At 37.2% G+C, this 25,891-nt stretch overlaps 7 protein-coding genes and 1 long non-coding RNA gene across 15 annotated transcripts; 3 read left to right on the plus strand and 5 right to left on the minus strand.

Moving 5' to 3' along the window:
• The first annotated feature begins 31 nt into the window (after window positions 1–31).
• On the plus strand, window positions 32–2,056 carry AT5G66250 (kinectin-like protein). Of its 4 annotated transcripts, NM_001203705.1 has the most exons (4): window positions 35–211; window positions 549–1,301; window positions 1,493–1,552; window positions 1,708–2,054. In NM_001203705.1, the coding sequence occupies exons 2-4, from the start codon at window positions 550–552 to the stop codon at window positions 1,874–1,876; spliced, it is 981 nt and encodes a 326-aa protein (NP_001190634.1). In that variant the 5' UTR covers window positions 35–211; window position 549; the 3' UTR covers window positions 1,877–2,054. The 4 variants fall into 4 exon arrangements, with proteins under 4 accessions (NP_851283.1, NP_001190634.1, NP_851282.1 ...); NM_180951.1 differs by lacking the exon at window positions 1,493–1,552; NM_126023.3 differs by lacking the exon at window positions 1,493–1,552 and having other exon boundaries at window positions 47–211; window positions 544–1,301.
• Window positions 2,057–2,723: 667 nt separating this feature from the next.
• AT5G66260 (SAUR-like auxin-responsive protein family) lies at window positions 2,724–3,286 on the plus strand. The gene is made up of 2 exons (NM_126024.2): window positions 2,724–2,957; window positions 3,048–3,286. The coding sequence occupies exons 1-2, from the start codon at window positions 2,769–2,771 to the stop codon at window positions 3,156–3,158; spliced, it is 300 nt and encodes a 99-aa protein (NP_201427.1). The 5' UTR covers window positions 2,724–2,768; the 3' UTR covers window positions 3,159–3,286.
• Window positions 3,287–4,585: 1,299 nt separating this feature from the next.
• AT5G66270 (Zinc finger C-x8-C-x5-C-x3-H type family protein) lies at window positions 4,586–7,339 on the minus strand. The gene is made up of 4 exons (NM_126025.3): window positions 7,007–7,339; window positions 6,330–6,464; window positions 6,116–6,240; window positions 4,586–6,036 (listed from the first exon to the last, which is right to left on the minus strand). Exons 1-4 carry the CDS (start codon window positions 7,064–7,066, stop codon window positions 5,007–5,009), a joined length of 1,350 nt encoding a protein of 449 aa, NP_201428.1. The 5' UTR covers window positions 7,067–7,339; the 3' UTR covers window positions 4,586–5,006.
• A 270-nt stretch (window positions 7,340–7,609) lies between these two features.
• AT5G09595 lies at window positions 7,610–9,246 on the minus strand. Its single transcript, NR_143223.1, has one exon. It is a non-coding gene; the product is annotated as an other RNA (long non-coding RNA).
• On the plus strand, window positions 7,666–9,254 carry GMD1 (GDP-D-mannose 4,6-dehydratase 1). The gene has a single exon (NM_126026.3). It carries the CDS (start codon window positions 7,934–7,936, stop codon window positions 9,017–9,019), a length of 1,086 nt encoding a protein of 361 aa, NP_201429.1. The 5' UTR covers window positions 7,666–7,933; the 3' UTR covers window positions 9,020–9,254.
• Window positions 8,796–11,090, minus strand: AT5G66290 (uncharacterized protein; the record flags this gene model as incomplete). 3 transcript variants are annotated; one of them, NM_001345753.1, is made up of 7 exons in its annotated part: window positions 10,906–11,077; window positions 10,726–10,812; window positions 10,549–10,633; window positions 10,193–10,281; window positions 9,707–9,818; window positions 9,465–9,616; window positions 8,796–9,131 (listed from the first exon to the last, which is right to left on the minus strand). In NM_001345753.1, exons 1-7 carry the CDS (start codon window positions 10,939–10,941, stop codon window positions 8,796–8,798), a joined length of 897 nt encoding a protein of 298 aa, NP_001330847.1. In that variant the 5' UTR covers window positions 10,942–11,077. The 3 variants fall into 3 exon arrangements, with proteins under 3 accessions (NP_001330847.1, NP_201430.1, NP_001330846.1); NM_126027.4 differs by lacking the exon at window positions 8,796–9,131 and having other exon boundaries at window positions 9,161–9,616; window positions 10,906–11,083; NM_001345754.1 differs by lacking the exon at window positions 8,796–9,131 and having other exon boundaries at window positions 9,583–9,602; window positions 10,906–11,090.
• A 175-nt stretch (window positions 11,091–11,265) lies between these two features.
• On the minus strand, window positions 11,266–13,028 carry NAC105 (NAC domain containing protein 105). Its single transcript, NM_126028.3, has 3 exons — window positions 12,573–13,028; window positions 12,006–12,280; window positions 11,266–11,933 (listed from the first exon to the last, which is right to left on the minus strand). Exons 1-3 carry the CDS (start codon window positions 12,745–12,747, stop codon window positions 11,505–11,507), a joined length of 879 nt encoding a protein of 292 aa, NP_201431.1. The 5' UTR covers window positions 12,748–13,028; the 3' UTR covers window positions 11,266–11,504.
• Window positions 13,029–17,165: 4,137 nt separating this feature from the next.
• On the minus strand, window positions 17,166–23,221 carry AT5G66310 (ATP binding microtubule motor family protein). Of its 3 annotated transcripts, none has more exons than NM_001345755.1 (15): window positions 22,588–23,221; window positions 22,214–22,353; window positions 21,597–21,818; window positions 21,416–21,505; window positions 21,236–21,336; window positions 21,041–21,154; window positions 20,881–20,962; window positions 20,741–20,808; window positions 20,582–20,647; window positions 20,374–20,498; window positions 19,727–20,063; window positions 19,395–19,529; window positions 18,097–19,314; window positions 17,707–18,023; window positions 17,166–17,616 (listed from the first exon to the last, which is right to left on the minus strand). In NM_001345755.1, the coding sequence occupies exons 3-15, from the start codon at window positions 21,802–21,804 to the stop codon at window positions 17,286–17,288; spliced, it is 3,192 nt and encodes a 1,063-aa protein (NP_001318888.1). In that variant the 5' UTR covers window positions 21,805–21,818; window positions 22,214–22,353; window positions 22,588–23,221; the 3' UTR covers window positions 17,166–17,285. The 3 variants fall into 3 exon arrangements, with proteins under 3 accessions (NP_001318888.1, NP_001330675.1, NP_201432.2); NM_126029.3 differs by having other exon boundaries at window positions 17,184–17,616; window positions 21,597–21,816; window positions 22,588–22,882; NM_001345756.1 differs by lacking the exons at window positions 22,214–22,353; window positions 22,588–23,221 and having other exon boundaries at window positions 17,167–17,616; window positions 21,597–22,203.
• Between the last annotated feature and the right edge of the window lie 2,670 nt (window positions 23,222–25,891).

Raw genomic sequence — 25,891 nt, forward strand, 5'->3', positions numbered from 1 at the left:
CTAATTTATAGCAGTTAAGAAAGTTGGTTTAGGGAAACTTTATGCCAAACTAAATTTATTCTCCTTGGCGTCTTGTTGTGTTAATCCTCAAGCAAACGACCCGTTTCTGTCGCCAAGTCAACCCGACCCGACTTCGTTCCCATCGGTTGATCGGCCGGGACCTGATTGCGTTTAGCCTCCCGAAATCTACGGGCAAAGTTGATCCCTCTGGGTTTGTCATTTGATATCCTCTTTTCCCGTACCGCGCGTTTATGATTCTGATTACGTTCTTGGTTGTTTGCGATTGATCCGTTTAGGATTTTCTCTGAGTCCATCGCTTATTGAATCGTCAAGGCTTTTTCTTGTTTGACTTTGGAATATCGAATCTGCTCAATACTCCACCAAATTATCAAACTTGGTGTTCTTTGTTGCTCAATACTCCACCAAATTATCAAAACTTGGATGTTCTTTGTAGCTCAATTACCAAATTAATAAGTTGCATTCTTCTTTGTTGCTTGTTAGCCTTTTCATCGAGTTTCGTTTCTGCGATACTATTTTGTTTAGGATAGTATGGCTGAAAAGGAAGTGGTTTCTGCCTCAACTTTAGAATCTAAGATCACTGAGGATCATCATGACATCTGGATCCGAGGAGCGATGGAAAAGAGCCGCTCCTCCAACATCAGTGTTCTGAAGGATAGATTCATAGCTGCTGAGGATTCTGCTCTAGTTTCCAAGGATGTTGCACAAAAGGATATTGAGATTCTCTTGAGACGAGTGAAAACTGCTACAGCTTTATTGACTTACCTGAAATCTAAAGCGACAACTGTGGCTGCTGCCGATTTGGCCAATCTTTCACTTGAAACTGACCAGCTCCAAGATACAATAGACGAACATGATGGGACTTATGTCACTGAGATGCTTCAGCATGTAGAGACCGTTACAGGCGTCATGGAGTCTCTGGCTAGGCGTGCTTTTATCGCCGAATCAGAAGCCGCTATCGAGAAAGGAAAGGTTGTGCTAAGCCAAGAGGAAATTCAAAGAAAGGTTGGCCAACTCGAGAACATGTCCGTGAAGTTAGAGGACATGGAAAAGTTTGCTCTTGGGACCAGTAGTATTCTCTGTGAAATGCGGCAGAGGGTTGATGATTTGGTTGAAGAGACCTCTAGACAGAAGCAAAGAGCTACTGAAAATGAGCTGGAACTCAGTCGCGTCAGGAGAGACTTTGAGTCTCTTAAATCGTATGTTACAAGTCTCATTAGCGTCAGAGAAACTCTCGTCTCATCCGAGAAGCAGTTCCAAACAATCGAGAGGCTTTTTGAACGGTGTGTTCTATGCACTTTCCATATTTTCTGAAAAAGCATATCTTGTGTACTTCTTCCTTGCCTGTTTAACTCATTGTGTAGGCTCTACTCTCTAGAATAAGGAACTTTGATTATCATTCATTTTTTTTTGCCTACTCGTTGTTTAGGCTCTAGAACTTGTCTTGGGTAGTTGGTCATCCATTACAGAGCAGATTTATCATTGTTTCCAAGTTTGCATTCATGGCTAGCTGCTTTAGGGGTTATAAACAGAAGTCACCCTTGGGATGAGAGATGAGTGGGATTTTCATCAGGTTTACACTATTCTTAGGTGTTTGATAACGACTTGTTTCAAAAAACTTCATACGAGTCATATTTCCTTTCCTTTTGTTATTGTAAGTTTATGGGAATGTCAATGATGATGAAACAGGCTTGTTGCAAAGACAACGCAGTTGGAAAGCGAGAAAGTGCAGAAAGAAGCAGAGGTTCAGAAACTAATGGAAGAGAATGTAAGACTGACGGCTCTTGTGGATAAGAAAGAGGCACAGCTTCTGGCCATGAATGAGCAGTGCAAAATGATGGCCCTAAGCTCTATATGATGCTTAGAGATGAATATTGCTCTACTTAATCTTTCTTCCACTTGTAACATAAAGAAACTCTTATTTGATACAACTTCCATGTTTGTTGATATCCTAAAGGCAACAAAATATTTGTCCTGGAAGACTCTGTATGTGATTGTACATTCTTAGCACATGAAATTGCGTTATTGTTTGGCTTAACGTAGCTTGCTTCGGGGTTTCGGGTTTTAGGCTTGATAGGATTGGCTGAGACTCGTCAGCTTCTTTATTTAGGTAGAATTGTAAACAGGTGGTTTTGGTCGGACCGAAAAACCGGTTAATGATTGGCGGCTGCACGAGACTGTATGGGCATTCTGTTATATTTCCGTTAATGGGGTTTTGTCTGTAATACATCATTGCTCCAATTTCTTTCATCCACAGAACATGAAGAGCCGTCGTCGCCCATGTTCTCTTCAACAATTTGAAATCCCTGACATGAATTTTCTATATCTATATCATGTGGTAGTCTGGTAGATGAAATTTCTTCACTCATAACTATGAAAATTACGTGATCTTAATTTTTCATGGGGAACTCGCAGTTTAATTTGTCGCGCAGATGCCAAGATTGTATAGTGGCATTTAGATTTTAATATATTTAAAATCATGTACTGTAACATATATCTTTCTTATACATGTCTAAAACGGTGAAGTGTTGCACATGGTGAGTCCCATAACGTTGAAACATCATGTTAACACCAGGTTAATTCTGTATGTGTGCAATTAACATGTGAATATATATTTATATATTCCTCATCATTTATATTTGTGTTTGGGCATATAAATATGAGTCACCACCACTATCTCTTTATCTATTAAGTCAAACAGAGAAGGAAAAACACAGTGAGGCAAAAGAAGAAAAAGATATTCGAGATCAATGGGAGTAGAAAGGGGAAGTGGTAAGGGTCTGAAGCAGATGTTAAAGAGATGTTCGAGTTTAGGGAAGAAGAGCAGCGTCGACGTTAACTTCAACGGCGTCCCCAAAGGTCACTTCGTCGTCTACGTTGGTCACTCTAGATCCCGACATGTCATCCCCATCTCCTTCCTCACGCACCCCATCTTCCAGGTATATACATAAACATGGATCTTGTTGGTCTCATTTATTGCATCTATTTATGTGATATACATATATAAATCTATTATATTCATGAAACAGATGTTGCTGCAACAGTCTGAGGAAGAGTTTGGGTTCTTTCAAGACAATGGCCTAACCATCCCTTGTGATGAACACTTCTTTCGAGCTCTCATTTCCTCCATTAATCCTTAACGAGACAAATTGAAGAAGATCATATATGTACCTACTTGCATGTGTTATGTGTATATCTTTTCTTCCTAAATTAATTAGTTCTCTCATGTATTAATAGTGCATCGATATCATGTCCTTTGAGAGTTGTAGAGTTCACGTTACGTACGTATACTTTTGTTTCAACCTCATTTTCTTGGATATTTCTAAAGCGTTATTTCGCTTCAAGGAGAGAAGAAGCAAAACAAGGACAGATCACAGAACTACATCACAGCTTCTCTATCATTTTTTGTATATTCTGATCGGACCCCCACATTTTTGTCCTTTTGCAATTATCTATATATCCCTAACGTCAACAGATTTTTTCGCCCTCGACACTCATGGACCCTTCTTCACCAAATAGAGAGGCTCACTGGTCATATATAGCGCTCAACAGACGACCAAAATTGTCAAAGTTTGATATTTCATAATTATAATTTTTCAAAATTATGCTATAATTATTATATTATTGTTCATTTGAGAATTCGGCTGAATCCGTAGTTGAATATGTTAATATTTAGATCCAGTACGTACCATTTTCCATATAAATAATTTACTTCACTCCCAAGTAAACGCGCATGTATATGTGTAATACACGACACAAACCCTACCTTGAAAGTAGACTTTTACCCAAGATGGTGTCACAGATAAACCCTAGTCACAAAACAACAATGTTATATAATTGTATTTTCATTATACATATGTTTAAACAAATCTTGGAGGTGGGATGTCACCAGACTCACCACTCACGACCAGGCACCACTACAAAAACACGACAAGACTTTTTCCATATCATATGATTAAGTTTCAGATTAATTTGTTAACCAATAATTTATAGAAGTAAACGTCTTCTACATCTCAAAAATTTCGGACACTTGGCTCCCAAAGTATGATATCATCATGATATTAATATTGGTATCGTATGAGCGGTGACGTAATTGGTGTAGCAACGATAAAATGTTCTTAACAATTGATATTGACTAAAAGTATATACTATTTAAACCACCATCCAATCATTCATATCGCGTTAAGAAAAAACTTGACATAACCGTTTCAGTTTATCGTTATTCCTAAACCACATTACACAACGAGTTTTGGATAAACTCGAAGTCTTTTATATATATTATATATTCATTTATATATTTGGTAACACCAATCACAAAATTATATTATTGGTATAACTATTTAGCAAAATAGAACAGACAAGAAATTTTGAGTTTTAGTTGAGCACAGGTGTAGGGATCACATGTCGGGTGTTCTTTATGTGAGCTTTTTGTGTCCTTCTTCATACAGATGATACAATTATAACCAAATGTACCTTTTTCATACAAATGATTATACTACCCTAAGTCTTTGTTTTCGCTAGATTAGTTCAACTCATTAATGACATAATCAACATTCAACAAAATAGACTAAGCGGTTATGTTTCATTGTTTCTAATTTCACTTTCTTTTTTATTTAATGGAATTAATATCTTCGGTGTTGTTATTCCAGAGATTTAAAAATTTCAATACATTTTTAAAATTATGGTAGAAAAAGAAATTGAACTCCAGTGATATCATTAACTAATTTTATGGATTGTAATAATCCGTCTTTTTCTCCGGCAACAAAATTGACCAACTTCTCAAAACTCTTGGTCCAAGTACTAAAATGATAACCTTGTAGATGGCCAAAAGAAATGTTACGGCAACGGGTGGACCCAAAAAAAAAAAACATGGATGACTGACTAACTTTGGGAAACTTGTTAAACAAGTTATCAGAATTTGGATGAAGCTATTTACCAATAATTTCAGACATGCTTGGTGTTAAATTTTGAGTCATATCGTAGCTGTATTACGATCCAAACTTGAGTCTCTTAGCTCTGGGAAAGTGAGGAGGTGCAACATCAGTCCATAACCTTTTAGAACTGTCGTGAAGATACAAGCAACTCTCGCCCATCCGACACCCCTTGGGCCTGTTAAAATACATGCACGGTTTCTGAATCCTAACCTTTACGATTTTCTTATGATCAACTCTTCCTTTGTAATTGTTAGTTTCAGTTGTTGCCGGTTTGACTGCCCCATGTTCCCTAATGAGGTTCTTGAAGTAGTCTAGATCTTTCACGGGTTTTGCAGAAACCTGATCATCCCGGTTTGTGTTACCATTACGGATTTGAGGATCTGTTTCAGTTCGCGCTGACTCCGGTACCTTATTCATATTCCAAGAGCTGCAAGGGAAAAGGAGTTGGGTCTTTTGTTCTGAGACTACAACATCATCCCCTGTGCTTGGTTTCAAGGGAGCAGCTGTGTAAGAATCCTCAACTTTGATCCCAGAAGACAATGGATAGTTGTGAACAACCGGGGTGGGTTTCTGGAGGGTAAGGTTCATTGAGAGAGCACTGGACATGGGCTGATTGGGTTTGGGGAGTGGAGGATCTGTAGCACTGGACTGAACCGAAACAGGTACATTATGTGGCGCAACATTTCCAGGCATGGGAGGTGGGTTTCTGTCCATGGTTGTGGAGGTGACATGTTGAGGAGCAAGTCTAGGTTCGGTGATGTCAGTGTTTAGACTGTTATTTGCAGTTTCAAGTGGTTTACCTTTCATGCCATTGATCAAGTTCTCAACGATTTTGGGGTCACTGAGTAACTTGACAAGTAAATCAGGATCGACCTGAGAGCCCTGTTCCTTAGTTAAGGCAGACAAAGCTGCAGAAGCAAGAAGACTTAACTCTGGTCCAAGTCCAGAAACAGCTGCAGGAGCTTCGAAACTGTGGGAAGATTCAGCAGCAGCGTCACGTTCATCTTCAACGTGAGTGAGAGGGATATTAGGAGTTTTGCCGTCGTCATAGTGTTCTTCTTCAACAGCTAGTGTGAGCGAAGGACTAGAAGAAAACAGAGAGAATTTGATAAGTGGAAAAACATGACATGGCACAAAAGCAAATCCTCAAATGATAAAATTACCGAGAAGGGATCACAGAGCGATGTGGATAGAAAGCTTCCAAGACTTTAGAAATCCTAAGATTCTCAGAACGAGTCTCGATGCTTTTTCCACCACTCCCAACAAGCAAAGCATCATCGAGGACAAACTATTTTGGCGGCGAATAAAGAAAGACAGTGAGAGTTATATAAAAACAAGAAGGGTCACATTGTTTGCAATTCAAGAAAAGAATTATACCAATGGTGGGCGTTTCCATTTGATCCGAGGAATGTGTGAGATGATTCGCTTCGTTGCATAATCAGTAGCTTCAAAACCAGGTGGAAGATTCGATGCAACTTTAACGGGACAATCATCACTAAGAAACAACTTTACCTGTCCAAATCCTTTACTTAGTTAGTAACCAAATGCGTGTGTACTCAGCAGCCACAAAGTCCTTTTTTTTACATGAGTTATATATATAAGGGGAGTCCTACATGTTTCACTATTTCAGGAGGAACACAATCTTTCTAAAATTAGTGACCACATTGGTACATTGTTCTTCTTTTTTTTTGGGATTTCTTGCTGTTTATGTCCCTACTATGTAAAGAAGATTTCATAACATCAAGTCATCAACATTCAGGCACACAAAATTAATTAATTAGATTCGCCATTACCAGAAAAAAAAAAAAAAAAAACGTCATCTTATTAAAGTTTGTTGCTTTGACGGTGACTTATGGAAAAGGTTTTATCTTTGTGTAAATTTAAAATTAAGAATAATTAATCAAAAGCAATCAATCAAAATCAATTCGTTTGTTAACTGTCCGATTCCAACTTTGATAACTGGTAAGTCCGAACCGAACAATTACAAATTTGCAGGTAAGAGAAGAATAAGGAACAAGATTGGGTCGACGAAGAAGACGACGGGTTGGCTATACCTGACAAAGCATACTATCTGATGCCCACGATACTCTCCCTTTCTTCGTTTTCTTCATCATTACTATTTCTCTTACAAAAATTCAATCGCAAACTCTTTCTAAAGTCTATTCACTAACCACTTTCTCAGATTCTATACGAAACGAGAAATCAGATGTTAGACCAAACTCGACAATGAGAAAGACAGATATGAATAAGAAGAGAGGCGTCGGCGATACGTTTTGTGTTCTGTGGGAGAGATAGAACAGAGAGAGAGAAAACCCTAACCACACTTTTTATGACTTTTTGACTTTCCCAGTGGAGAAAAATAAATACTATCAAATAGAGAGGCGCTGATTGGCTCCCATTCCTAATCGTTTTTTTTATTACTTTCACCGATTTAATTTCCACCACTCATATTCTTTTAATATTCACAATTACTCCTTTTAACGTTACGTGTTTTTTATTTTTACGCTTTCATTTTTGAATTTTGAATCTAATAAATAGGACATGCAAGTTGAGATCGTGTGGGGAAAAAAAAAAATCAATGGTTATTATAAGGCCGAGTATAATATAACTAAATGGGTTAACTTAAGGCAAATTACTAAAGTCCACAATGATGTTTAGTCTGAACGCAACCCGTAGAGCTATATATATATATAAGCCCAATAAAATTAGCAGTAATTTAAAGCCCATCTTGGCCCAATAGATAGTAAAATATTCGTAATCGGTCAACGCTTGCCGGCGATTTGCCATACAAGTACAACTTTACGTAGCCATACAGATTCACCTTTAAAGTTTACAGAAGTAACCCTCTCTCTCTGTCTTCTTCGTCCTTGGGCTTTATTATATATAAGTCATCGAATCAGTTGACGCTAAAATCAAAAACAGAAAGCGCGACGTGCCCAATCATTTCTTCTGATCCGATCTGACTCTGCACCCACCCATCAATGGCCTCCAGATCTCTCAATGGCGATTCCGACATTGTGAAGCCGAGGAAGATTGCACTGGTCACCGGAATCACTGGCCAAGATGGATCTTACCTGACCGAGTTCCTGCTCGAGAAAGGCTACGAAGTTCACGGCCTCATCCGACGATCCTCCAATTTTAACACTCAGCGACTCAACCATATCTACGTTGATCCCCACAACGTCAACAAAGCTCTCATGAAGCTCCACTACGGTGATCTCTCTGATGCCTCCTCCCTCCGCCGTTGGCTCGACGTCATCAAGCCTGACGAGGTCTACAACCTTGCTGCTCAGTCCCACGTTGCCGTCTCCTTCGAGATCCCTGATTACACTGCTGACGTTGTCGCTACTGGAGCTCTTCGTCTCCTGGAGGCTGTCAGATCTCACAACATTGACAATGGCCGCGCCATCAAGTACTACCAGGCTGGCTCTTCGGAGATGTTCGGGTCAACTCCTCCTCCGCAGTCAGAGACCACGCCCTTCCATCCGAGATCTCCCTACGCTGCGTCCAAATGCGCTGCTCATTGGTACACAGTCAATTACCGAGAGGCCTACGGTCTGTACGCCTGCAACGGAATCCTCTTCAACCACGAGTCACCTCGCAGAGGCGAGAACTTCGTGACTCGGAAAATCACTCGGGCCTTGGGAAGGATCAAGGTCGGATTGCAGACCAAGCTCTTCCTGGGAAATATACAGGCTTCAAGAGACTGGGGTTTCGCAGGAGACTACGTGGAAGCAATGTGGCTGATGCTGCAGCAGGAGAAACCAGATGACTATGTGGTTGCAACTGAGGAATCACACACCGTCAAGGAGTTTCTGGACGTGTCTTTCGGGTACGTGGGGCTCAACTGGAAAGACCATGTCGAGATCGACAAAAGGTACTTCCGGCCCACGGAGGTCGACAATCTGAAAGGAGACGCAAGCAAGGCAAAGGAAATGTTGGGGTGGAAGCCAAAAGTAGGGTTCGAGAAGCTGGTGAAGATGATGGTGGACGAAGACCTTGAGCTGGCCAAGAGGGAGAAAGTGCTCGCCGACGCTGGTTACATGGACGCTCAGCAGCAACCTTGATATGGGGAGGTGGCAAAGAAGAGTAATCATTATCTGCTTTTTCATTGAAATGTAATTTTGTTTCATTTGTTGTTGTTCTCTTTCGTTGTTTCAAGTTGTTCAACTCCATACACTGCCAATCGTCCATTGTGGATTTTGTATCAAAAGGCAAACAAAGCATATTTATTACATATGAATTTTCCCCTTATCAGAACAATGGTTTCTTACTGGTCACAAGCGATTGTACAAATCGAAAAGCCTAAAGATGAAATGACAAAAGAAAACAATGATTTGTAACAAAAAGATCAATCAATAGCATCATCATGCATCTATGCAAAATCAGAGGAGATCAGAAAGTATGCTGTAGAACTACACGTATTCGATTCACCAATCTAACTACCATTAAGAGTATTTACTCTTATGCCTCGGGTTTAGAAGACAGAGTTGTAGTAGTATTTATACTGACCGAATCGGGAGATGCAAGAGAAAAAGGCGCCACTGTGGACCTCAGAGATTCAGGTCCCTCAGAATTAATTCTCTTACATAATGTATCGCAGTTGCTGATCACCTCTGTCAATCTTCCTTTAAGCTCCCCGAGCTCCACCTGCAAACCATGAACTAGAAATATGTTCCACATATATAAGATCAGTGGATAATGCAGTCCAGTGGCAAATCCATCTCTATCTTAATCTACGCTACAATAATTACCTTGAGATAAATGCTGGGCAGTTGTCCTCATTGCAGAAACAGAGTGGTTAAACCTCTGTAAAAGTTTAGTCGCCAAAGCATCTGCGACTTCTATCTTGTTTTCTATATCTTCCTAAAGACATGATGCAACATATTAAAATTCATTTCCCTTTAATTGCTACACCTAAAGACATCATAGTGATGCAAACCAAGATTTCAGACCAATGAACACTTGTAATTTTCAGTTTCAATTCACTAAACCATAAGAGCAAAAGAAAGTAGAACATCTATACTTGATTTTTTTTCTTTTTTTTCCAAAAAGAAAACATTCCTTTGGCACCACACTTGCAAACCAAAAGCTCAAAAAACTTACACTATCTTAGTGTCTGTTTCAATTTAAGAGAACCCTTAGGAGTAGCCTGAAGTCTAGTTTAAGTTCTCGGCTAATAGCAAAAATTTCTTAAAGACTGCACTCATATACATACAAAAAAAGGCAGAAAGAGAGACCTGTCTCTTGGTAATTTCTTGAGCTTTGTTCTCTTGCCATTCTCGGTAAATGGAGAAGAGCTCTACAAGTATTTGAGGATCAACCGTATCTGGGAAACAGTTGACAACAAAGGCAAAAAATTAGAGTTGAAAAAAGGAGACTTGTAGATGAATGAAAATATCTTTTCATTATGAAGCTTTAACAGTAAACGAATACATTAGCAAAAACAAAAAAAGTCCAAAGATATGTCTTCTTCTATGAATAAATTGTCTTCCACACAACAAACGATCAATCATTTTGAACATGTTACATAAAAACAGCAAGTCCTCTTCCTAAACTCAGTTGAGCAAACTAATCAGATAGGTATAAAACTCACTGGAAGAGGAACTGGATAGAGCTTTTCTCACTAAGATATCTGTTAAGCTACTTTCCGTGGGAGGAGACTTCAATATTGGCCTACTCTGCAATTATCATATTTTTAAGCAAGAGCAAACATGTTCAATCGAAAAAACATTGAAAAGGGAAAGACAAAAGAGGAGTAGTAGTAACTCACTACTGTGAGAGCTTTAAGATTCTCGAGAATGGGATCGACTATTTCTGATCGATGAGATATAGTCGTAATCACATCACCTCGATTTTCCTGAGAATCCATCAAAAATTGAATAAATCAATCTCGCATATATAATAGACCCAGGAAGATGCCTGGAGAATCAAATCGCGATATATCAGTTACCTGAGAGCCTAGCAGAGTTGAATCTGATGCTCCCATTTGCTTCACAGACTCCGATTAGGGAATTTTATTCAAGGAATCAGCAGTTCCGTTTTGGGAGAAATCTGGAAACGCTCGTAGCAAGGTTTTCTCAACTCCGCCAAGGAGAAGGAGGAGGAGACCGCAATATGACGTTTCGCGCATGTGCAAGACAACAGCGTGCCGTTTTAAACCCCCAGTGACGACAATGTGTTAAAACAAAAAACGCCAGCTCGTTGGATATTCAATGGGTAGGACTAGGAGACAAAGCATGAGTAACACAAAGCCATGCTTCACCACGCATGGTAGACAAAAGCCCATTTTATTGGGCCCACCTTGAGCCCACTTCTTTATTAAATATATAAAAATATAAATCACCGTAATTTGAACGTATATTTTCGAGTCACTAATACATTATACGAAACAAACTGAGTAAGTGTAAAGCCCTATATATATCTTCTTATTCGATTCTCACCTTCTATTTATCCATCGAAATCAATTCCTTCGGTGAATTATTACGACCATATATGTAAATCCAAAATGCGACGACGTTTCTAGTGCATGCATGCATAGGAAAGCCTTTTTTAGTCTTCTCCACTCATCAAAAATTGAGACGCCACGAACTTATCTAGATATCTCCAGTCAGTGATCCTCTTCTCGGAGCTCATGTCATCTTTCCGGCTACTGTTCTCAGAAAAAGTAGTACTATGGGGAGTTATTTCCGACGGAAGAGAGGGGCTCTCGAGCTGAGGAAGCTGGGAGAATTGATCATCATCGATGCATTGAAGGTACATAGATCCGAAATCTCCATCCTGGACGTGACTGGCCTCGGAGAGTAGTTCTTGCTTGAACGGTGTGGCGGTAAAATCAGGATTATGTCTGGCTCGCTTGTCGAGAGGTTCCAAGAGAGTGGCGTCGTCGTAGAATAAGCAGTTCGGATCCCAAAGTTGCCTCCTTTTTGTTGGGATGGTCGTTCGTTTCTTAAATGCTCTACACACTACCCATCCTTCTTCCTGCTTCACCATTTAATCTAGCTAGATCAATCAGAATGTGTGGCGCTATAAGTGAATAAGATTCCGAATTACCTGTGGAGGAGAGTTCTGGTGTGACTCGAGGCTGTAGTATTCGTGAATGATCCAATCGGACTTTTGGCCATTAGGCGCTCGACCTCGGTAAAAGACAAGCGTTTTTCTCATACCGATAAGTTTGGAGTTGAGGTAAACCGCCTTGTCCCGGCCCGTTGCTTTCCAGAAACCGGCCACGGTGGCTCGGTTTGTCCTAGTCCCAGTCGGATACTTCTTGTCTCTATGGCTGAAGAAATACCACTCCGTTTGCTCCTCGTACCCTATCCTACATCTCTCTACACGTATCACATTTAGGTTACATATTACTCTTTCGAGCTACACAGTATAGTTGCTTACATGTGTAGGTGGTATCGTTTAAATCATAATTCATAAATTAACCCTAACTTCTAAAACTTGACCTCTCTAGATGTAGCCTTATATGTAGGGTCACTCGGGCACATAATTCATAAATTGCACATATAAAAGACGGAACCAATTATATTATATGAACGATTGATCACATGAATAAACATTGGTATCGAGAAGATATAAGAGAGACAGATAGAGAGAGATAGATATATAATATACCTTGTAGATCCCATGGTTCGATCTTGTAAAGATCAATTTCTCTGATAACGTCGAGATCAATCCTCTGGGAGGCGATTTTCTTCTTGAGATAATATCCGACAAGTTCTTCATCTGTCGGATGAAACCTAAATCCAGGCGGTATACTACACGAATAATCTTGATCAACCTTCATCATATTGATAGTTATTTTCTAGGATTTATTTCGCTGCGGTTTCTTCTTGATCTTAGAAAGATCGATCATAGAAGAAACCCGATCAACCGACTCTATCAAGGGAAAAACAATAGAACGAGAGTCTTATTGAAGATGTTGGTTAGGTATAGGAAAAGAGAGATATGGACCGTCCACTTGAACGATGACATGTGTGTTTAGACTTCAGAGTGTAATCATATGTTCATTTCGCGTTGGCGTAATTCACCATCACTCTTTCTGTACATATATGCACATTTATATACAAGATACACAAAAATATATGTTAGAAGATATGAATCTACAAATTAATATATATATATATATATGAAACGAAGTAATGATTATGTTACAACTTAGAATGGAGACATATGAAAAGGAGATTAAAAAAAAAGGTGGGTGGCTCCGTTTTGAGAGAAACGGGAGAGAGAAGCTGTGATTATCATCATTTTGTTTTTGTGTTACTTCATGCTCAAAATGATGTCTCCTTCAACAATCCTGTATTCTTTATTTTATATCATATATTCGTTTCCTCTTTATATATGTATTTAAAACACTCCAAATTATGAAAAGAATGACTATTGGAAATACTGAAGCTCGATGGTACGCGCGGTTGTAGTGCTACATTTTCAATTACAATCTGACGTTATGTGTCAAATGTGCTGATGTAAAACTTGTTTTGTCTGTTTGTCGTTAATTCTAGGGTCAGCACTCTGATCTCTGTGTTTGACAAAACAACTACATATTTCTCTCTCACACTTGATCTCACGCCTACAATACGATATGTATGTATTTTTACCTATAAAGCTAGTTACGTTGGTGAAGCGATGACCCGATCAAGTATATAACTTAATGTTAATTGGATACAATTCCTGCCTTTTTTTCAGCCAAAACCAAAAGGTTATATATGTAGAGGATGTTAGAGATGAATAGAGATTAAGATTTTTAGATGAAAAAGACATGCAATTGATCTTATATAAAGCATGCTTTAAGCAAGAGATCATATGTGTTTGAAAGGTCATCGGGTCATAAAAGAGGAATGTATACTGTATACAGTTTTAGACTTGACTTTGTGAGAATTGGACATTGGAAAATTGTGGAGCCCCTCCGTTTGCGCATGGTTTTTATGTAATTCTTTGGGAGTCAACTACTAGTAGTACAGTAGACTAGTAATGGTAGTAGTAAAGGGTTATATTTGTCATTTTGAACGCGGCTGTTGAAAACAATGCCAAGAATGTTCGGAAAGAGAGGTGAAGTGGAACACACGTAGCCGAATAGTATTGGTTAAACGGTTAAGTTCTTTACGTAGAAGGGTGAGGGCAACAAAGAAGCGAAGGGTTTGAATGGGTCTTAGCAAATTAACATTTACTAGAAATAAAAAAATAAAAACGTTAATGGACTCCAAATTTGGCGGTGGTAAAAAATCAGATATGAACCAGCGCATTGACAAATAAACGTGATTTATTAATCATGCTCTGGTTTGAAAAGGAAGTAATTAATATCAATTTCCTTATTCTTTAAATTATGCATATAACAAAAATAATTTCAATGCAACCATTATGAATTGGGATTACATGATTGAAAATCATTCACTCTATACACACTCCTAACCCCAAATCAATAAAACCTCTAGTCTTAGTGTTTTGACTTTAGCCGCTCATAAATATCTGAGAATGATGATATATATATATGCGTTTTTATTTTAAACTTTTTGTTTGGTATTTAAGAAGGAATTGTCCCGGCTTAACATTTCTATCTATGACTAGATATTAACCCGCGGTATACCGCGAGCCTATATTTTTATTAAATAAAAAATAATTGAATAATTTTTAGGATGATTTAATAAATTTATGCTATTGTTTGATTTAAATGTATAATTCACCGCGAGACGAAATTTTATAACTCAAATTTTAAAGTTTTAAGTTGTATTTGTTTATTTTGTTAAATGTTTAATATTGTATAATTGTATTTTGATTGTTGTTTCTCGGATTTCACCCGTAGTACACCATCCCATATTAATATCGAATCAAACCCGTCAATTCTAGAATTTCACCCGTGGTAGTATTTAATTGTATAATTATATTTTAATTGTCATCGTAGGATTTCACTCCTAATTCTATCGCAAATTATTATCAACCCAAACCAGTCAATTCTAAAATATCACCCGTAGTACACCATCCCATATTAATATCGAATCAAGCCCGTCAATTCTAGGATTTCACCCGTGGTAGTATTTAATTGTATAATTATATTTTAATTGTCATTGTAGGATTTCACTCATAATTCTATCGCAAATTATTATCAACCCAAACCAGTCAATTCTAAAATATCACATGTAGTACACCATCCCATATTAATATCGATTCAAACTCGTCAATTATAGGATTTCACTTGTGGTAGTATTTTATTGTATAATTATATTTTGATTGTCATTCTAAGATTTAACTCCTAGTTCTATCGTAAATTCTTATCAACCCAAACAGTCAATTATAAAATTTCACCCGTAGTATAAAGTTTAAATATTTATAATGTTTAAATTTCTTATAAAAGAATCAAAATGTGTTTTAAAAAAATTAAAGTTTTAAGTTTTTTTTTTTAATATTGTTAATTTTGTTTAGTGTTTAAGATTATATAATTATATTATGATTGTTATTATATGTTTTTTTCCATAGCATACTATCCCATGTTATTATCCACTCAAACCTGTCACACCATATAACCCCGTCCCGTGAAATTAAACACAAATTTGTCATTTTATTATAAATTTCAAATATTTATAAAATTAGAAACTTCAAAAAAGATTAATATTGACCCAAACTTCATCATTGAATTTTGAGTGTTATATCTAAGATTTCTCTCGCAGTATATCGTCCCGTATTAATATCTTTTATATTGTTTAAATTTCTTGTAATATTTAATTTATAATTTTTTAAACTTTTTAAAGTTTCAATTTTTTAAAATAAATAACCCTAGTAAACAAACTATTTTAATTTTGGACACCTCATAAATCAAGTTTCATGCTCATTCGTAATCGAAATCATTTTGGTCTTTTTTATAGTATGGCTCTTGACCATTGTCCAATTTTTTTAAGCGATATGGGACATTCTAAAATCGTAATTATTATCCACCCAAACCCGTCCTACCATATAACCCAGTCCCGTGAAATTAAACATAATTTTGTCATTTTCTTATAAATTTCAATATTATAAAATTTGAAACTTAAAAAAATACAATATCGACCCAAAATTCATCATTGAATTTTGATTGTTATATTTAAGATTTTTCCTGTAATATATCATCTCGTATTAATATATTTTTTATATATTTATAATGTTTAAATTTCTTGTAAAATTCAATTTATAATTTTTAAAACTTTATAAGTTTTAAAATTATAAATATTTAAAGCATTTTTTAAAGATAAACTTTATAAAAAGTTTTTAAAATTATAATATTTAACTTTTGATAAAGTTATAATATTTATAATTTCTTGAAACATTTTAAAGTTTCAATTCTTTAAAATAAAAAAATCCGAGTAAAATCGGATAACTATTTTAATTTTGGACGCCTGATAAATCAAGGTTCCTGCTCATTCGTAATCAGAATCATTTTGGTCCTTTTATAATATGGGTCTGAATCATTGTCCAATTTTTCTAAGCGATGTGGGACATTGTACACATATTATTTCTTCATAGGTTGAATAATATATGTCCGTTTTAAAAAATTTGAATTACATCATATTCAGAAAAAAATTAATATTTTATTAATTATATATATTTTATATAAATTCAAAATAAATAAAGTATAAGATCAAATAAAATTGAAAGAAGAATTATATATTTATGTTTAAATTAGGTAGAAATATTTTAGGAAATTAGTTAAGGTAAATAAGAAATATTGTTAGTTTAGAGATATTGTTTATATTAAATTTGGTAATTAAATCATTAATTTTCGTTTTTAATTATTAGTTTTTAGGTAACTTTTCCAAAAATTAATGTTATCCAATATCAGAACAGAATTAAACATGTTATCCAGGATCCGAACAGAGTTAAACCGGGTAAAACCCACCCATTTGAATTAATTGTTGAATTATGGCTCAAATCTTCAACATTATCTTCAAAAATCCCCTCCAAAAATGTATATATAACTGTCGTGAATTGTTTCTTTCCCAAAGGACTCTGTGTTGTTGCCTTTAGGTTTTATGCTGTTTTAGGGATTATAGCTTTTATATTCCTTTGAGGGTAACGTTTTATTTTTGTGAAACTTTAGAGGTTGGTTTCATCAAAATCTGATTTTCCATTTCCATGCCTATCATTAATAATCGTAACGCCATTAAACGGTCCCGTACGACGATCATAATCAGATATACGAGATACGAAGATTGGTAAAGAAACAGAGTAGATGCGCTAATCACAGAAAAGAAGCCACTACCTTCAAATTCACTAATTGTGAGAGACGATTTAAATCAACAGGATCAGAGAGAACAAAATATTTGGTAAGATTTGTTTCGTGGTCTTTGTATACAGTAGTTACAAAAAGGAGAGGGACAAAACGCTGCGTTTCCAAAGACTAGATTTCTTGGGACGTGGTGGTCTGAAAGCATAGTTGACGCCAAACATCTCTGTGGAAGTCAACTTCATGTCCACGAACCCATTGAGCTTACCAACGAGGGAGGCGCTCTCTCGGACATGACCCATGTCTTTGTAATCCGACCAGAGACGACGCGCCAGCTGGACCCGTCTGTGATTCGTGTTGAGCCCAATGCCCCATCTCAAGAACAAGTTCTCTCTCTCTTCTTTCGACAGTTTCCTCTGCATCAGCTTGCTCAGCTTATACCTCTCCCTCGTCAATGCCCTCGTGCTGCTTGTTTTTATATATATTACATTACTTTAGTGTCTTACTAAACCAAAAATTAACGAGGTAACAAAAAAAGATACAATGTGACTTTACCAGGAGATTAGGGTCATATTGTTGCCATCGTTGCTATTTTGGGCGAAAGATTCTCTGATGTACTTAAGTCTACGGAGCTCTACCTCCAAGTACAAGCAATCTTTCTGATCTCCTCTGAACAGAAGGAAGAAGTAGCTTCTGTGTGCCATTGAGACTTTACACACGTGCCATAGCTCTATTATCTCCCTCTGTAGCCTCTTGAACTCCACTGGCCAATTCAAGGCCGTGTCTAAGTAGTCTTGTATTGGGTCCATTGCTGCGTCCTTGAAACTCTTCGTTGAATTCGAGGCCAAGAACTTCTGTTCCCTTTCCTCCATCTGCCCACACATGTCAGATCAATCACACATACTAATTAGGTGATTTATCGAAAGCAAGTAAAGCAAAACTAACCGATCGATGAATGATTTGCTTGTCTTTTTGAGCAGCAGTCTCCTCTGTTCTGTCCTGGCTTATTGAAGCTCTACCACTTGTCTGGAGCTCAAACACAGAAGCATCAGATGGCCGAAATGGTGATTCATTTGGCGACATTTCGTTGCTGACACCATGTGAAGCAGCATCCACCGTTTGAGTGTCACTCAAGCTTCTCTCGAACCAAGTTGTTGGCATGCTCCTCCCACTAAACTCATCCTGCAACAATCTCTGGTTCTTGATGTCGCACATTGTCAAGTTTCTCTCAGCTGTTTTGATAAATTCTTTGTCGTACCAGCTTGGCGGTGTATCAGCATCTTTCTCTAACCAAGAGGAGGAAGGGCTCGATAATAAGCTTGGTCGGCAGCTTCGACTTCTAGTCAGCTTCATTCCTCTGAAAAGTTGTGAATCTCTCTCCATAATCCAAGAGAAAGGCTTTTCAGGAGAGGGAGTGATAAGGGCTGGAGGTGTTGAGATTCTACTCAGGTTAGACATGCTTGTATCAAACTCATCAGGTGAACATTCCAAATCACACAATGCAGGATTTTTTGTGAGGTTGCTTTCTTGTTTTGGTTCAGGAGAAGCACCACTGACTTCCTTTACTCTTTCTTCTTCTTCTTCTTCTTCGTTTTCAGCTTCTGTGGGATGTTGTAAGTTCTTTGTCTCTGTCACACATACTGCTTCTTCTGTCGGATGTTGTAAGTTCTTTGGCTCTGTCACAGATACTGGTTCTTCTGCAGTTACAGCCTCGTATTTGTCTGGACTGCTCTCCGGCATATTTTCCACTGGACCTATACTAATATCTGACTTCTCTGTTTCTATGCACCGAACTTCCCTGCAGTTATCCTCAGAATTTCCGTCAGTGTGTTCAGCCATTTCATAAAACCGTTCCTCCTGAACATGAGGTTCTTCTATAGCTTCCTCTTTGTGAACATGAGATTGGTCTACAGTATCTGTCACGTGAATATCATCAAGTGGAACCTTAAGGAAAGGAGTTACAAACGCAAGCTGTTGCGGACTACTTGATGCAGAATCTATCCTGAAATCTGATAGCTGAAAGACATTCTCTTCATAACTATATTCAGTTGATCGTGGAGATATACTGGAACGGTGAGCTGATATAGGGCTCAGTGGTGTTGTATTCTCAGAGTCCCATGTCCTGCGCACCCGCAGCTTGGGGTATTGATGTTCCATCAGAACCTGGACAAAAGCGAATCAATAAGCAGTAAAAGGATATATATATCCACGCTCAGTAAAATTAACAAGTGAATATAACATACATTTAACCCTTCTGTTTCTGTTGATAGCGTCTCTTTTTCTTGGTTTTTTTCTTCTTCAACCATTCGTCGAAGATCCTTAATCTCGGAACGAGCTTGCTCTAGTTGTTGTGCTAGTTGGAATACCTCTTTCTTAAGCTGTAGGAAAAAGGATAGATCATAACTCAAACCTCCAAACTATAGATCACTTGGATTGGGAGCAATAAAAAACGATAAACGCAAGGAAAAGGTAAGTGTAGCTGCAATACCAAGGAAGATGATTGCTATAATAGTGAATTCATGGTACTACCTATTTTCTAAGATTTCAAAAGGGTGATTGGAGTACATCCAGCTACCTTTTCAACCTCAAGGTCTTTCTCCGTCAGTAATGCAGTTGTGTCAGAAACAATTGAAGCCTGACTAGGGCTTCTCAACTCACTTTCCAGTTTAGCCAACTCCCTCTGCAAGTGCTTTACTAAAGCTTTATCAGACATGACAACATTGACTTGTGCATTTGTTGTCACCTCCTTTGCGCAGCTTGCAAATAACAGTGTGTTTCTTGATTGTTCAACATGGATTCTCGCAGGACTCATAGTGCAAATTATGGCAGTTCTTGCATTTCCTCCCAAAGAAGACTGAAGTATGCGTGTCAGTTTTGAATCTCTGAATGGAATGTGCCCAGTTTTTTCTTTACTGCATGAAGTAAACCACATAAGCAAGTTACTAAGCTATTGAATCGTAAAAAAGAGAGCCTTATTCATAGGAACTGATCAAAGGTAAAAAGAAGAACAATACAGCAAACTAACATAAACAAGGTAAAAAGGTGATAACAGATGTATGTAAGCCACGTTTGAGCCAGAGAAGTTGATTTTCAAGACAGAAAGTGGCTGCTCAACAATATTAATAGACCAGGAAATTTACTTTCAAGCTCAAAGAACAGGTATTAATCTAAGGTGGCACAAAAAAAGAAAACTTTGAGGAAGCTAAGTGCTTACAAGCTTACCTTAGCTTACGGATCACAGTTCCCAGTGTTAACAAACTTCGGTTTATATGACAACCTTCTTTTAACCTTGTGCCGGCTGATAATGATTGAGACGCACGTTCACTTCCAGCAAGATCAATGAAGTTCTGCACGACAATTATTTACTCAATGGATCCCCTTCAACTGATATTTTAGCAGATTATTTGATGGGAGGTTCAAAGATATGTACCACTGTCGCTGTTAGAGTACTAAACTTATCATTGGTAGAAAATTCACGAGCTATGCTTTCTACTGTCTGTAAGAAGGTAAGAGTGCAAAGATATAAGTTTTAAAACATGATGAAGAAGGCAGTGTTGAACCATATATAGAAATCAACAAGATGCCTTACCAATCTCAAAATCTGATGAGACCGGGAGCTAACTTCATTTAGAGCTGTCTCACCAATTTGCCTTTGTGCTGCAAATGGTTAAAACACTTGTCAATGTTGTTGCAAAACATCACTAGTATACCATTATTGATTATCTATACCTTTGCAGACAGATAGGAGCTCCTTGAAATGATTCCAGTCTCGCAGAGTTTCCTCTGTGAGTTTCTCAACAACTGTCCCTTTCTGTCAAAAAGAAAAAGCCCAGCATGAGAAATTGCAAAAAGATCAGTTCTACAAAATAAAAGAAAGTATCATATTTACCTCAGGGTCATCTAAAAGTCTGAGTGGACTAGTATCTGTACTTAAGAGATCTCTTACAGACTCATTGTAGATCTCCATAGCAGAGAACTTAAGAATGAATTCTCTTTCCTTGTGCTGCAGAAAGCAAATACACAACTACATAATGGGCTCGGAAGTAAAGTAGTAAGATATAAGGATAATGTTTGCTTTCTTTACCTTGTCAATGTAGCCATATATATCAACCAAGGCGCAGTCAGTAATTCCGCTCATAGTGTACGTCTTTCCACTGCTTGTTTGCCCATATGCGAATACACTAGCTGAAAACAATGCATTTGAATTATATATGCAAGACAAGGGGAGAGAAAGAGTAGTAACGCAGAGGGAAGGATGACAAACCATTAACGCCACTGACAACAGAGAAAGCGACTTCCTTTGCCCCTTGTTCATACACCTGCCTTGTACAACACTCAGGGCTAAACACTCTGTCTAGAGGCAGAGAAAAATCTCAGTAAGATAGAAAGAAGGATGAGCTATGTTGCAGAAAGGGTACAAACAAACAAAGACGAATGTCTCTTACCAAATGTGTAAGCAGAAGGATACATGGAACGCTCGGAGATAGAAAGATGACTCCTGTAAATGATGGTAGTATTGTTGATGCACTCCCAGTCAGGGACATCATTCCTAAACTTTTCCTTGTCGTTTAAAGGTCGCATACGAACAGAAACATAGATCTTTTCCTGGGTGCCGCTTGGTCCTAGCATCTGATCATCATCTTCTGTAGTCATCTTCTACCCTACCTCTACCACAAAGGAAACAATGACAACAACATTATATATATATAGAGAGAGAGATAGAGGCAAAGTCTGTAATATGAGAGACAAACACGAATAATTGTAATCAACAAGTCAATGATTGCAGCTGGAAAGTCCAGTCAAATTCCAAAGCAAAGTCAGAAAACCAAGATTCCTTAGTCATAGAAGTGTCTGAGATAGAGACAAACACAAGCTCAAATAATAAAAAAAGATATAAGGAGGAGAGGAATTGGAGTTATATGGAGATAATTGGTCCCCTATAAGAGCAGTCTGTCAAAGTGTTGTTACATAAATTACAATTGCCTAATTAAGAGGCTATAAATATTATAATTGCATTTGCTAGAAAACAAAACAAAAACTAATGAATGAAATGAATAATTACCTTAGAAGAAGAAGAAGAAGAGGGGAGGACTTAAGAAGATGATATATCACAGCCTCTTCTGTAGAAAGTTCGATCTGGCTCTCTCAAGGAATCACATGTGCAGTGAATTATTCGTCCTTGTTTCAAAGACACCTACCTACCTGCTTCCAAACAACAACAATCCAAATTACATTTAGCCCCTTAATAAAAAACAGAATCATCTGGAAATTGTGACATGCATTTGCTATAGCATGAACCTCTAAGCTTGGGTGAGGAGAGGAGGATAGCCGATAATCATTTATAAAAAAGGGACAATGACTCACAATGGACCTTCAAATTCGACGATTACACATCCGGAAGCGTAAAATTAGCCGGCATTCAAACAAATTTCATACCTCAGAGGACGTGCGTAGCTCCGGATGCCCTATAAAGTATAAACCCCAAGAAGGAGATCCAGGGGAAGCGACGAATTTCTCCTAGTATCTCTCTCTCTCTTCGTGGACAAATCAGCCTTTCAATAATCGGAAATGCACAACAGCTCTTGTAATCGTTGTTAATGGCGTTTTCTGCACCGTCATCGTTGTGAGATTTTTGCAATCTGGCAAAATCCTCCTTCCCTCTGCTCTCTCATTCCATTTATTATTATTAGCCTTCTCCGACTTGGAAACTGCCGCGCTAAAGAAAGCTCATATTATTTATTTTGTACCTACCTGCCATTAACTAGGCATCTTTCAACCTTTTTACCCCTATCTGCCATTAACTAGGCATCTTTCAACCTTTCGCTGTATCTGTTTAATACATTCCCAAACTTTTTCCAACCAAATATTTTTGTTTTTCCAAAACATTTACCTCAGATTAATTAGCTCATCGTTTTCCTGTACCGACTCATTGGCAATTTACATCATTTCTACTTGACCTAATCACCTATCGATGATCTTAGTAGCACATCACAATCACAATGAAACTTGTAATATGCTTTTGCAAGCAATATGATTCATTCTTGATTCTTCTACCAACTAACATTACTTTTCCTTTCATTTATCTATCGTTAAGGATTTATAGCCTTATAATTAATACTAATAATTTCTTACAAAAAATTATACACACAAATTTAAAAAGAAAAACAGAAAACACACAGCACATGGGTGTTCCGTTTTTGTGCCTTTAAATAATGCTATATCGCTGAGGCAATGCATGTGCACTTCTCTTTTACTTACTTACACCCTAAGTACATTTACATAAAGAAGAGCTTTGATGCCCACTTTAACATTTGCATTATAATGTAACAATGACGGGTTTCATTTTTCCAAACTAGTTTAAGAAAGTTACTTGAATTTTTTTTTTTTTAATGCCTCGTTGTTTTATCAATTGTTTTGACAAAAAGAGTCTAAACCAGGGTAATTCAAGTTAGGATTTATTGGATACAGATGTTGGTTCATGCATGAATACTAATCTATATCGTGGTCGGTAGTTGAAGTATTGAAGAGACTTGTGTTTTTTGTATCGTTTAATATTGAAAGCAATGCAATAATTTGTATTATTTATTAATTACATGATGGGTATTCTTTTTAAAAAAGAAAAAATCGTTCTATAATTCCGTGACAGTGTACACTATATACACTACAAAATTAACGTCAAAGTGGATCTTTGGGAGATATAGACATGTAATAAATTAGAGGGCCATGCACATGATGTGGATGTGGACAAAACCTAACAGTCTCTCAATTATGAGATGTCACATGATGATGCGGACAAGTCAACGCTTCTACTTCCTTTTACTCTCTTTTTTTTTCTACCTTAGGGCCTCGTCACAAATGGGTCGGCTCTTCTCATTAAAGCCCATATTTTAATAATTAAGCCCACAAGATAGGCCTTAGTACACCGACAGATCACAGATGAGACCCAGCCACTCGGTCCTTTTTCTATAAACGAAATTAGAGAATCGCAAAACACACATCCCAAAAGAGTCAAAACAAACGGAAGAAATAGTGTGCCGTTCAAAGAGGGAAAATGGCACAAAATGGTAAGTCCATGGAACGAATTTGTGAATCAAAAGAAAGTAGAAAAGTAACGGAGTTATTTTTGTTGGCTTTTTTTTACCCTGCCATTTACAGCAACAACGTTGAGCCGTTCCAGAAAAACACAGTTGGCCTACAGAAGCACCTCCTCCCATTATTGATAGTTCCGTTGATGGGTTAGTGCTAAGGCCCATTATGGTGTGCCAACGAAAGTAAGCCGTTGGGAATGAAAAAGCCGAAAACACGTTGACGTCGTACGATTCTTCTAAAGTCAACAAGTTAGGCGAGTTCGGTACACTGGCTTGTCTCTACTCCATTTTTTCTCCTTAGTATAAAAGAACTCAACCAGAATAACAAAGATACCACCTTAAAAAAAAAAAAAAAACTTTTAGAAAATAATGTGCTAATGTTCATTTAAACAGTGAACTGATTTCTAAATATCATAGTTAAGTACTTAATATGACTACATGATTCCATTTTGAAAGTTGATACCATTATCTATTAGACTATTACTGTTCATTTGAATTTGACAGATACTGTTTCAATATCGATGACTTTTCTTATTATTCCAGTTTACATCTGTAATAAATAAGGTGTGTCTCATATACTGGTGAAAAATGTAGGTCACACATAAACCAAACAATTTGATTCTAACTACATATATTAAATACCGTGTTTGTCCAACCCTAATCTAGATATATACGTTGTTAACTCGAAATCACATGTTAAATTCATGTGACTTGTACAGTCACTTGAAAATACACATTGGCAATCACATATATAATCCTTTCTAAGTGTCGTATCATACACAGATAAATTCATACAAAACAAAAAAAAATGAATAAGAATTTGTATTTTGTATAACTAAATATATAAGGTTTGATGTTTTACACATAGTTTGTTTTTTTTTTAAAGCTTCTTCTTATAATATATAGTAAATTAAATTAGTCTTTCTCCATCGCTAGTTTCCAAATTTAAGACTCGGTACTTTTCTCCGAAAGAGTTGGAACGTGAATGAACTCACGAACGATGTGGAAGTCACGTGACTCTCGTCCTAACATCCAAAAATCAAAATAAAGAAAATCTTAACGGGTGAACGGAACCTACTTTAAAATGTATGCGTTCAAATAACTTCTCCAAAATGTAAGGGTTGAGTGTAGTAATTCTAATAGACGGATCGTAAAATGAACGAAGATAAATAATGTGACGATAAGAATGTTGCTCCCTCACATGTCTTGTTGGCCCTCACTGACCTCCCTAATGTGGGCACACACCTCAAAATTAAACTTCCATGAAACTAACTTTTTCTTATCCATTGCAAACAAATTTTCAGACTTTAAAACAACGGAAACAAATACATAGCTTAATATTGAAACTCTGTATGTGTCGTCTAAGTTTGCCTTTTTTGTTTGTGATCTTTTAACAATGACAATTTGGACCGTAATGAAATTGTATGAGTCTCAAGTAGTCTTTTACTAATATTTTATATAAATGCCAAATGAAATGGTTAAGCAAATTTAAGAGACTTCGGGGTAAGGGAAAGTGGTTGGATGGAGCGGGTAGGCTATGCTAATCACGTGACTCCCAAGCTTTCCATTTCAATCTTCACCATTTTTAATTCCACTTTTCCAAATAAATCTATACGACTATATCCTTTTGATTTCCTCTCGTTGAAATTTTT

The sequence above is a fragment of the Arabidopsis thaliana genome, chromosome 5, assembly GCF_000001735.4.
Source record: "Arabidopsis thaliana chromosome 5, partial sequence".
Taxonomy (NCBI): Eukaryota; Viridiplantae; Streptophyta; class Magnoliopsida; order Brassicales; family Brassicaceae; genus Arabidopsis; species Arabidopsis thaliana.

Bases quoted from the DNA above. Each gene is read 5' to 3' on its own strand.
- NAC105 (NM_126028.3), bottom strand. From the start codon at position 12,747: ATGATGAAGGTTGATCAAGATTATTCGTGTAGTATACCGCCTGGATTT. The intron at 12,281-12,572 runs GTATATTATATA...TGATACGTGTAG, and splicing joins CGAACCATGGGATCTACAAG to AGAGATGTAGGATAGGGTAC. The intron at 11,934-12,005 runs GTAATTCGGAAT...ATGGTGAAGCAG, and splicing joins ACCAGAACTCTCCTCCACAG to GAAGAAGGATGGGTAGTGTG.
- AT5G66260 (NM_126024.2), top strand. From the start codon at position 2,769: ATGGGAGTAGAAAGGGGAAGTGGTAAGGGTCTGAAGCAGATGTTAAAG. The intron at 2,958-3,047 runs GTATATACATAA...TTCATGAAACAG, and splicing joins TCACGCACCCCATCTTCCAG to ATGTTGCTGCAACAGTCTGA.
- AT5G66270 (NM_126025.3), bottom strand. From the start codon at position 7,066: ATGATGAAGAAAACGAAGAAAGGGAGAGTATCGTGGGCATCAGATAGT. The intron at 6,465-7,006 runs GTATAGCCAACC...GGATTTGGACAG, and splicing joins CAGATAGTATGCTTTGTCAG to GTAAAGTTGTTTCTTAGTGA. The intron at 6,037-6,115 runs GTAATTTTATCA...GTTTTCTTCTAG, and splicing joins CGCTCTGTGATCCCTTCTCG to TCCTTCGCTCACACTAGCTG.
- AT5G66250 (NM_001203705.1), top strand. From the start codon at position 550: ATGGCTGAAAAGGAAGTGGTTTCTGCCTCAACTTTAGAATCTAAGATC. The intron at 1,302-1,492 runs GTGTGTTCTATG...ATTACAGAGCAG, and splicing joins ATCGAGAGGCTTTTTGAACG to ATTTATCATTGTTTCCAAGT. The intron at 1,553-1,707 runs GTCACCCTTGGG...ATGATGAAACAG, and splicing joins TTTAGGGGTTATAAACAGAA to GCTTGTTGCAAAGACAACGC.
- GMD1 (NM_126026.3), top strand. From the start codon at position 7,934: ATGGCCTCCAGATCTCTCAATGGCGATTCCGACATTGTGAAGCCGAGG.
- AT5G66310 (NM_001345755.1), bottom strand. From the start codon at position 21,804: ATGACTACAGAAGATGATGATCAGATGCTAGGACCAAGCGGCACCCAG. The intron at 21,337-21,415 runs GTTTGTCATCCT...CATTGTTTTCAG, and splicing joins TGTTGTCAGTGGCGTTAATG to CTAGTGTATTCGCATATGGG. The intron at 20,809-20,880 runs GTATAGATAATC...AACCATTTGCAG, and splicing joins GCTCCTATCTGTCTGCAAAG to CACAAAGGCAAATTGGTGAG.